The sequence below is a fragment of the Alligator mississippiensis genome, chromosome 12 (genome assembly GCF_030867095.1).
Source record: "Alligator mississippiensis isolate rAllMis1 chromosome 12, rAllMis1, whole genome shotgun sequence".
Classification (NCBI taxonomy): Eukaryota; Metazoa; Chordata; order Crocodylia; family Alligatoridae; genus Alligator; species Alligator mississippiensis.
This window is the reverse complement of record NC_081835.1, coordinates 38,596,698-38,607,374: the sequence shown is the minus strand read 5'-3', so window position 1 is coordinate 38,607,374 and position 10,677 is coordinate 38,596,698. Positions and strand designations below refer to the sequence as shown.

At 42.8% G+C, this 10,677-nt stretch overlaps 2 protein-coding genes across 14 annotated transcripts in view; one reads left to right on the top strand and one right to left on the bottom strand.

Annotated features, from left to right (window-relative positions):
- The first annotated feature begins 15 nt into the window (after window positions 1–15).
- Window positions 16–6,785, top strand: SPCS1 (signal peptidase complex subunit 1). Of its 2 annotated transcripts, none has more exons than XR_009456116.1 (4): window positions 16–339; window positions 1,947–2,006; window positions 3,240–3,368; window positions 5,429–5,514. XR_009456116.1 is itself a non-coding variant. In XM_006270359.4 (4 exons), exons 1-4 carry the CDS (start codon window positions 304–306, stop codon window positions 6,725–6,727), a joined length of 303 nt encoding a protein of 100 aa, XP_006270421.3. In that variant the 5' UTR covers window positions 64–303; the 3' UTR covers window positions 6,728–6,785. The 2 variants fall into 2 exon arrangements, 1 of the variants encoding a protein (XP_006270421.3); XM_006270359.4 differs by lacking the exon at window positions 3,240–3,368 and adding an exon at window positions 6,608–6,785 and having other exon boundaries at window positions 64–339; window positions 5,429–5,515.
- Window positions 6,786–7,011: 226 nt separating this feature from the next.
- Window positions 7,012–10,677, bottom strand: part of NEK4 (NIMA related kinase 4) — a 54,810-nt gene continuing 51,144 nt past the window's right edge. For 11 of the 12 annotated variants that reach the window (XM_019489998.2, XM_014605470.3, XM_014605506.3 and 8 more), the window contains one exon: window positions 7,012–8,199. The gene's annotated coding sequence lies outside the window, so the exon portion shown is untranslated. Of the gene's footprint in view, window positions 8,200–9,850; window positions 10,129–10,677 lie in introns of those variants that run through there. The other variant, XM_014605434.3, reaches the window with a different exon arrangement.

Genomic DNA, 10,677 nt, shown 5'->3' with positions numbered 1-10,677 from the left:
CGAGCGGCAGAGCCACGGCTGTAGCTTCTGCCTCCGGGTGGAGGCTGACGGGAAATGGGGCGGGGCCGGACCTCACTGCTTCCGGCCAGCTCAGCGCCCGCCCTCCGGAGCAGGATTCGCGGCGCTGCGGCTGTACTGACGCGGAGCGGGCGGTTTTCGGCGTCGGCCGCTCCCGACGCCTCGCGACCCTCCAGCTCTCAGGCCGGGGCTTCCGCCTCCGCATCCCCCTTCCCCCCGCAGGCCGGATCTGAGCGGGACGGGCCCAGCGGCAGTGCTGTGGACGAGGCGCGTGTCGCTGCCGCCATGCTGGACTTGCTGCGCTCCGTCCCCACGCAGATGGTAAGGGCGGCTCTGACCGCGGGCCTCGCCTGAGCCGCTTCTTGGGCCGGGCAGGCTCGAGAGCAGAGCAGCCTCCCCTCGGCCCGCCGGGCGCGGCTGGTACACTTGTCCCTGTGCGTCCTGAGCTGGCGGTGACTGACTGCACGCCCTGCCGCGGCAGGTGCTCCAACATTTGGAGCCTCGGCCTGCTGGCAGCAGCGCAGCGCCCCCTTCCCTTCCCCCCTCCGGCGGGCTTGAACCTGGGGAGAGCGCCGAGAGCTGGGGAGCGAGGCAAAGCACACTTACGAGAGGGACGGGTCTGTGATAGTGTAAACATGCCACTGCCTGCCGGCTACTTGGGGATTTGATGAGTGCAGTTGAGAGGCAGGAGTGAAAAGCAGGCCTCACTTGAAATCTGGACAGGCTTGTCAGTAGTGGCATTGCTTGGGAACGGAGTGGAATTATACAGGGGCCTGTGGTGTTTGGTGCCTACAGAAATCTTTGCTCCTATAGTCCAGTGGTCTAAATCAGGGCTGTCCAATTAGTGGATATGCCTGCAGGCTGTGAGCAGTTAACTAGCAGCCCCCAAGATTCTGCCAAGCACCCCTTCGTTCCCCTCCCCCCATCATTCTGGCTGCAGCAGCATCCAGAGTCTCCAAGATCCTTCTCCCTCCTTAGGCTTCTGCTGTGTACATTACAGCACAGCCCACTTGCTGAGGGAGCCTGTGGCCCAGTGTACCCAAATGCTGTGCAATGAGGGAGCCTATGGCAGAGGGCTGGGATGGGGCCCCCACTGCACGGTAGGGGGTGGCCATGCAACATGTGGTCCCACTGGTGCATCCTGGACAGTGTGCAGCCCCCAGTCCCTTATAAGTTAGACAGCCCTGGTCTGAATTATTTAAGTCTGGTATACTGATCTTCAGAATTTATTGGAGACTCAAAACTGCTTTGACCTCTTTTTCTTTAGGGTGCTTCCCTTCCCACCACACAATTAGAACAATATTTTGAAACACAAATAATTTTACTTAATATTTTGTATCTTAAGTGGGCATTTTAGAAACTATTTTTTTTATTGTAAATAGTCAAATACTGTTTTTCATCTGCAGATGCGTGGGGGGAGTCCTGTGCTGGCTTCCTAATGATAAAATAAGGAGGACACATTTAACTTTTAACATACAAAGCTACTTTTTGTAAAAATCTAATACGATTTTGCTGTATATACAAAATGACAATCTAGTATACCAACAAAAAATGTAATGTTCTATCACTTTAAAAAACGAAAGAATTCTTCCTGATGCTTACAGATCTGTGACTTTGGGATTTTATTCTCATATTATTAATACTGAATATGGCCTACATTGTGGTTCCATGGGGTAACTAATATGTTCTTGGGGTTGCAGGAGACACTAGGCAGTAAATTAAGGGGTGTTTTTTTTGGTTTAGTATGAAGCTGTAAAGAGCCAAATATTTCTTAAAACTACCTTTCAATCTCGTTTTATATTCTACACTTCACACTTTGTGGCCAGGGCAGCTCTATCTTACTGATTCTTGCATTCTTTCTGAATAGCACTAAATTGTGGATATATGGGCATAAGTAATTCTAACTGTTAATGCATTTTTCCCCATAGGACTACAAGGGTCAAAAACTAGCAGAACAGATTTTTCAAGGAATCATTCTCGTCTCTGCAGTAAGTATAGTGGAACCATGGCAGGTAACACACAAGTTTGTAAGACACCTTCTAAAAATAAATCAGATTTGGATCTGACTTGTTTCTTCAAGCAGGTGTTTTGAAGCTTGAAACAAAGCAGACAAGATGTCTTAAGTCTTTAAATGTTCTTAAGTCTTTAAATGAGACTTAGGAAAACCAATGGTTTGAAAAAACGGATAGGATTTGTTCAGAATAGATTTAAACTTTATTTAAATTGTGTGGAAGACGTTCTGAATCTGGAGTTCCAAATTAATTCAAAGTCTAATTCCTTTACCCTGAAGAGAGTTCAGTTTAGCTTAGCAAAATGAAAGAGAAGAGGGGAATATGTTCACTCTACAGATACTTGGGTAAGCAGCAGAGGGAGAAAAATTAAGCTTGAGTACAGTGTTGGCGCAAGAACAAAAGGGAATAAAATAATATCATTTAGATTAGTAATAAGGTTTCTAGCCATTAAGAGGAGGGAGTGAGACTGGAATATTTATTAATGGGTTTCTTGATCTACCACTGCTAACTGGAGCACTGAAATGATTTTGTTACATAGTTGCTTTTGAAAGTGAAGGACTGGACTTTGACTAACAGATGGGTCTTTTCAGTCTCCACACTTCATTCTCAAATAGCAGTGCTAATTATTGACATTTTAGTAATATGTCTAATTGCTATGAGTTAGTTTTGGCTGTAGCTCCTGAAGCTTACAAGAACCATTTTTGTTGGCTGAAATGATACCCAGAATAAAATAGTATTCATGATGTAGGTAAAGCCTTGAAATATTTGGTGATGTGTTCCACCGATTTGACCAGGCTTTTACAGTCTAAGCTCTGAAGTGGAGTCACATCTTACGTGGGGGTTAGGGTCTGAAGTCAGCACGTAAGGTGAAAATCGGTGACTGTACGCAGGGTGGGAGAGGGGGTGGAGCTTGAGTTTGCATGTGGCGCCGTGCTTAGAGATGCGCGGCCGGTGGCAGCGGCGCAGCGCCGGGTGGTGGTGGGGATGGCTGCATGCTGCCCGGCCACCACCACACTGCACCGGCCGCACGGCTCCATGGCGACAGCGGGAGGTTTTGGAGGCAGTGGCTGTCACTGTGATAATGGGCCTCCAGGTAAGCGGCAGCGCCGCGTGCAAACTCAAGCCCCGCCCCCCCCCGCGTATAGTTGAATTCGTGTAAGTTAAATGCGCATATGATGTGACTGACCTGTATAACATTTTCTTGCATAGAACTCCTTGTCTTGTGTATAACTGTAAACTGCATCAGACTGCTGGAGGGCCTGGTGGCAAAGTGGTGGGGCTGCCCATGATGGGGATAGCTCCTGTAAAATACCACAATGTTGCAACCTCCAGAGCAAGGTGAGTATAGGGTGCCTAGCCTGCACTGCCTTGTGGGCATGCCTTGGTTCGAGACAGGCTAAGGAATATCGCCTTGACAGTAATGTACCCTTGCTGAGGCATTAGGCAGTCAGCAGCAGCAGCTCTTATGTGTTGCTCTCTGGTAGAAGCTACAACCATTGTGGCACTGAATGTCTGGACTTGGTTTGGCTTTTGGACTCTGTCTCATTGATCCAAAGGGGGGTGGTAGGCCTTGTACACCTAGGCAAAAATATGGTGGAATTGAGGCTGTCCATGTCGAAAGTTTTGGTGTAATAGTTACAAGACTCCATACAAACAGATTCATCAGGCATCTAACTAGACCTCTTATCTATATACTGGGATCCAGAGTTGCTCTGTAAATATCCAGAGTTGCCCTGTTGCCTGCTCACATAGAACCTACACCTTTTTCCACCTCTCTTCCCAAACAAGTGGCTGAAAATCTGGGTGCATACTGTATGTGAGGAAATGTGTAATAACAGTTAGCTGCCCACCAAGGCAGAAAGCAGTGAGTAAGGCAGTAGCTCTAGGAATCCCTTGAGGAACCCACAACCACAGGGTAGTTGCAGGGATTTGTCCTTGGCTGGCTCACATACAGTAGCCCTGGTCAGAGCAGACAACCTATCCTTGGCTGGGCTGTCACCTGGCCTGTGGCAGCTCCAGTCACAGAACAGGTAGCCTGTCCCTGGCAGAGCTGTTTCTGGCTCTCAGCAACTCTGAGAGAGCAGGCAGTCTGTATCTGGCTGCTGCTGGTTCATAGAAGCCCCAAGCAGAGCAGGCAGCCTGTTCTGCAGGAGCAGCTGGCAGACAGCAACATTACTCTAAGACAGCTTGATTAGTGGAACATCAAGAAAACATTAAAAATGAAACTTGTTAACACCTCCTCTGAAAAACAAGAATTGACTCCCTCAGGTGCCTGAAGAGTAATGCCACAGCTGCTGTACTGTGGAGTAGGAATCAGCAGGATACTTTCCTCCCAGTCAGAAAAGCAGCTTCCTCACTTGGGGGGCTGATGCTGGGGGAGGGGGGAAAGATGCATGTTGTATGCAAGAAAATATGGTATACAGATACATTATACAAAACTTCATTGGTTAAACGGTCTTTGTGATCTTAAAATGAAGACTGCGTGTGCTGACCTTGATTTGCCTCTTCCTTTAAAAAAAAAAAAAAAAAAGGGGGGGGGGGATTCCAACATGAGTAGAAAGGCTAAGTGTATTCTGTGCAATTTGAGTTCTTTTAATAGAAAATGTCATTGATATATGTAAAATGTGTTTAAAATTTCTTACATTTGTAGGCAAATCTTTTAAAATGCCCAGCATTGAAAATATATAAACAGTGGAACTATTAAATCCTCTGAAATAGGAAGTTAGTTTTCTAATCTCCACAAATTAAGATTTAGAAATCTAGTTAACATTGTCCACTCTCTCCCTTTCAGAAAATACAGAAACTCAGTAACCTAGCTAAATAGCACATAGACAGCCTGGATTCCTGGCCAACATCAGTTTGCAGACCCAAACCTGTATCAACTAATTCTCTTTAGAAAAACTGTACTACTTCACATCATTTCCCCCATATTTCATTTATGATCACTACAGACTCCTTTTCAGGCAATGCCTTTTTTCCATACTGTCTAGAAACGAATTCACCAAAAAGCAGCTTCCTTTCCTTTACAAGAAACTAAAATAAATAGCAAAATTGTCCTCATTTGATCCACAGTGTCCATGTAAACACTACTTCACTGTTTACAAGTTTATTTCCCAGGTTGTACATGTTGCCCAGTTTCCTATTGCATTCATGAAATGATAATTTTACTTTTTATAAATACACTTGGCAACAGATAGTGGGTATTCATGGTTTTAGAACAAAATGGGAAATATTTAGAATAGGTTTATGCAGAAGTGTTTGCAAGTGTCCTGACTTGCTAACATTCAGTACTTTTTTAAAATCTTGCATTTTTATTTTTTGTGCCTGTGATCACTTCCAGTATTAATCTCTTTTGTTCAGGAAATGACTTTTGAAGTTTTAATTATTTTTTTCTATAGGTAATTGGCTTTATCTATGGTTACATCACTGAACAATTTGGTTGGACTGTTTACATAGTTATGGTTGGATTTGCTTTATCTTGTCTGGTAAGAATTTATTTTTACTTTGAGTACCATTGTCAGAAAATGCATTAATGAAATACTAAAAACTGTTCCTCAGTTGAAATGGTGCTTTTAGATAGGGGATTTTAAGTAGTGACTAGAGGAGCAGAAGGTACGTAGATACAATACATATGTCACAATATACTTGAAACCTAACCCACCGAACGAATGCTTTATTCTTTTTGGTTTGTAGCTTCTCTTACCTTAGCCTTGTTTCTTGTTTTTTAAGAGAAGTCTAAGTATCTCTTGAAAAGATTATACTAGAGTTTGTTGCCATTAAATTCTTATGAACTAAACCTTCAGTCTGGATCTAGCCTGCAGCAACATGTGATAAAGTGTGAGGGGGGTAAGGGGAAAGGAGAGAATCAGTAGTATACTCTGGAGGTATTTTCTGCCCTGTGCTGTGCATTCCTCTACTGCGTGCCACTAACCCCCTCCCCAATGCCCCAGTCCTCTTCATTCTGTGCCCTGTACCCTCTTACTCCAGCCTCTGCTTACACTTGTCACCAAACTCGCTGCTCTCCATTGTCGTTGGCCACAAGAACTGGCAGCAGTATTGGGTGTACAGAACAGGGAGGGATGGAATGCCATGGCCCTTGCTTGTGAAAAATGTTAGTATCTGGCCAGATTTCAGTGGGGTTTTTGGCCATTTTTGTTTCAGCAGACCCTTGTTTTACATATCGGTAAAAACCGAGGCATGACTTTGTTGAGAGAAATCTCTGCCTAATCTGCGTATTCACAGAGCAAATTTTTCACAAATGGACTTTGAAATCCAGGGAAACCCCACCATCCTTTACCACCTCCCCAGTGCAAGATGAAATTTCTTTTCTACCTGGGAGATCTTTTACAATCTTTGAATTCTCCTTTGCCTGACAAAGGGTGTTTAGACCTGAAAGCTTGCAAAGAGACACTTTTTTTTTTTTGCTGCTATATAGTTGGTCTAATAAAAGATCGTCTCTACCCCAAGTGTTTTGTCTACTTTAACCTGTAGAATTTCTTTATTATAAGAGAACTATAAATTGTTTATAGCATTTGGTTGGGTTTCTGGTTTGTTCACAATTTGTCTTTTCATTTAAGTTAACACTTCCTCCATGGCCTATGTATCGTCGCAGTCCTCTAAAATGGCTACCTGTCCAGGAATCGGGACCAGAAGATAAGAAGCCAGTAGACAGAAAACCAAAAAGGCATCCTAAATAATATGAACCTTGATGATGTAACAATGCAGTAGTTTTCTTCATTAAACATGTCTAAGAAATTCTTGTTTTGATATCCTTTCTTGCTTGGTGCTTTTTTAACCTGTTTATATGCTTCCATCACTCTACTGGGGCCTACCCTGCCTGGGATGATCTAGTTGGGGATGGTCCTGTTTTGAGTAGGGGGTTGGACTAGATAACCTTCTGAGATCCCTTCCAACCCTAATTTTCTATGACTTCTACCTCAAGGAACACTAAGTTTGATGTTAAGAGAAACACACACATCACTTCTGGTTACATTTTTAATAATCTCCCTGGAGAATGAAATGGGGGAGGAGGTAAGTGGGGTTTCAATCTGAAGTACATTTCAGGTTTCTCTTAAAGCAGGGGTGGGCAATTATTTTGGCTGGAGGACCACTTAACAAGTTTTGGCAAGCTGTCAAGGGCTGCACATGCACAGTCTTCCAGAATATATTTTAGCAAAACTTGAATTAAAAAAACAAATCCTTAACTAAAAATCATACATCTTCTATAACATTTTAATTTTATTTCAAAAAATAACTTTTGTCCCAATTTAGTTTGAGTAGCTTATGTAGAGGCAATTGCATAATAGCTCAAAATAGCCTCACTCTGGATGTGCAAGGGGCTGCCCGCACACTAGGTCACTGATCATTAATCTCTACTTGTTGCAGTCTTTTGCATCCTCTGATTGAATGTTCAGATCTTGCATATCTTTTCTGATATAGTCCTTTTCACTGCAGTCTTGGCTGTCCTGTTGCCTTGCTGTCAGTTGGGGTCATATCATTCTCACATAGTAGTCTCCTGGTCCTGCCTCATACACTTTTAGCTAGCTTGAGGTTTTGCTGTATCCCAATGTTGTCATTTCTCACTTTATCTTTCAGATTGACTTTCAGAATCCATTTCAACATGCCCATCTCTACTCTTAGCAGTACAAAAGAAAATGGAACATTTAGATTCAGATAGTTCACAACCCACTTAATTCAGTGATGTACCAAATTAAGAATCAGATGCTCAGCTGCCTGCTGCAGCTTTCTATCAAAGTACTTCTCCATTTAGATGGTGCTAATTAGCAGTTCTACCCAGCTGTTTGCTCTGGCTCTGTATACCTCCAGATACTTTGTAAATCCTTCCCCTTACCAGGGTGTGTAGATGTGCATGTGTTTCTCAGTGCCTGCTCCCCTCCACACACACACAAAAAAAAAAAAAGGTATCTGGATTCTACTGCATTTCTTCCTTTCTTCTCACAGTTCAGAATCCTGCCACATCTCATCACTGATTTTATAACTATCGTGTACAAGCTGACTTTCAGTCTCATTGCATCTTTTTATTACCAACAGTCCCAAACACTTCTCTCCATTTTTTTTTCCAGTTGCAGCAGAAAAAATGGTCAGGCTGAGGCCAATGGTCATCGTCTGTAGGTCATTAGTCTTTTTTCAGCAGTGGCAGAAGTGGATGCTATAGGAGGAGAAAGCAGTGAGTAATGGATATCTTTAGAGCAACCTATTCCCTACCCAGTGGTTCCCAACCCTTTTTTTTCTGTGACCTGTTGCTGGGAGCAGAGTGCGGCGGTGGCCCGGGGGTAGGGGAGCTCCTGGCATGGCTTTTGTGTGTGCTGCTGCTGGCATTGCCCCTGCGACCCTCCTTTGGGTCTGTGGCCCAGGGTTGGGAACTGCTGCCCTATACAGTACCCTCCCTAGCATCTACCACTGTTGGTTTAGAGATACAAGATGAATCATCTCCAACCATTCTGTTCAATAGCCATCAACAGACCTATCATCCTTGAATTAATCTCTCTTTTTGAATATGGTTGCATTATCTGCCTCTACCACCTCATGTGGCAACAAATTCCACAAGTTGACTATGCATTGTGTAAAAAAAAGTATTTTCTCTTGTTAGGTTTAAACCTGTCTCCTGCTAACTTCAGAAGGTGCCCTCTAGTTCTAATATTCTAAGACCTGACAAACAATAGTTGTCTACAACCTTCATAATTTTATAGATCTCTTTCATATCCTTCCTTCAGACTTCTGTTTTCCAAACTGAAGTTCCTAGCCTTTTTTAGTCTCTTCTGGTATGGCAAATGCTCCATGCCCCTTATTTTGATTACCCTCCTCTGTACCTTTTCTAATTCTACTGCATCCTTTTTGAGATGTGGGGACCAGAAGTACAGAGTTTTCAAGATGTGAGCACACCATAGATTTGTATAATGGCATGATGATGTTCTCCATTTTATTTTTAATTCCATTCTTATGATGCCCAACATTGTACTGGCTTTTCTTGGTCACTGCTGCACACTGAGGTGACAGTTTTAGAGAACTGTCTACAATGACACCAAGGTTTCTTTCCTGAGTCATAACAGGTAGTTCAGAACCCAGCATTTTGTATAAGTTGAAGTTATTTATCTCCATGTGCATTATCTTGCACTTGTTGACATTGAAGTTCATCTGTCACTTTATTTATTTTTTTGCCCAATCACTTGGCTTAGTGAGATCTTTCTGTAGCTTTCCTCCATCAGCCTTGGACTTAATTATCTGGCATAATTTGGTATCACCTGCAAACTTGCAGATTTCACTGTGCGCCCATATCTAGGTCATGGATCATCTTCTCTTCTATGCCTCATTTCCCCCCTCTACACATAGTTAATGTGGCGGAGTCACACAACTGATTTATCATAGACTCTTGCCAGATCCTCATCCTGGGTGCGTGGGTGTGCTGCACATGTGAGGAGGTGGTCAGCAGTCTGTGGTGCATCACTGCAGAACATTGAAAGTGTTGAACAAAACTGGGCCCAGCATAGATCCTTGTGGGACCCCATTTTTGACCTCCCTTAATTAGGCCAACAGTTTGAAGTAGTAGTTTTATGTCAGTAAAATATATAAGTACCCAAATTGGAATTGAGCAAGTTGTCACCCCTACTTCTACAAAAAGTTCTGTGTTTAGCATGTACTCTGCCAACCAAGCATCCTTTGCTATACTGAACACAATTTTGCTCTTTTTAGTTTAGGCATCAATTATAAGCACTATCATTCTTCAGCATTTCTCCACATAAATGTCATAAATAGTTACATAGGACAATTTTTTTTTCTGAAAATGGAAAGGAAACAGGACATTTTTCAAAATGATACATTTATTTTAGAAAATTCAGATTATCTAATTATTCCTCAAAAATAATTTACAAGCCTCCAAAACACAAATGCAACATGTTCTAGCATCACACACTTATATATAACAAAAATATAAAAAAAAACTTGTAACAAGGCAGGTTGGCAGACGAGAGGACATCAAATACACAAACTATTTTAATGTGCCTAGTTTTTACAATTTTTTCACTAAAAGGAATAAATACTGAAATTTGTTTTCCTTGGGAGAGAAGTTAGAGCCTGGACTCTAAAAAAAAAAAATAAAAAAATTTCAGGAGTTGAGTCTGTGGAGTGTGCCTATTTTATTTTAGATTTTTTTAATACTGTAGCATATAGACATAACTTGACAGTGTTCTGAAATTAATTTTATAGCTACAGAAATCATAAATCAGCTGTCCATTATGGTCTGAAGCTTTGCACAGCTTTAATTCGGATTCGGAGATGCTATGGAGGCTGAATCTATGAATCTGAATTGAATTGCTGGAAGCTTTAGGCTTTTTTAATCGATTCAGAGTTTCTGAATCGATTCGGCCATAGGGTATAACGAGGAATCAATGAAATATCTATAACTTTGTTGTCTTTTGGCTGATTCAGGTGAAACCTGCGGGGATGGTAGCTTCTGCTGAGAGCATGACGCATGCCAAGTTTCAAGGGAACAGGTGCAGGGGTTTTTGGGAAACTGCACCTCTAAGTTCTGAAAGCAAAGTGTGTGTGTGTGAAGTCACAGGGGGGTGAAAACTGTAGGGATGGTAGCTCTTGCTGAGGCCAAAGAGCCTGCCAAGTTTCAAGGAGATCG

What these genes read in the sequence shown, in the direction of transcription:
- SPCS1 (XM_006270359.4), top strand. Translation starts at nt 304, where the DNA reads ATGCTGGACTTGCTGCGCTCCGTCCCCACGCAGATG. An exon ending in GCTCCGTCCCCACGCAGATG is followed by an intron (nt 340 to 1,946) that starts GTAAGGGCGGCT and finishes TTTTCCCCATAG; the next exon opens with GACTACAAGGGTCAAAAACT. An exon ending in GATTTGCTTTATCTTGTCTG is followed by an intron (nt 5,516 to 6,607) that starts GTAAGAATTTAT and finishes TTTTCATTTAAG; the next exon opens with TTAACACTTCCTCCATGGCC.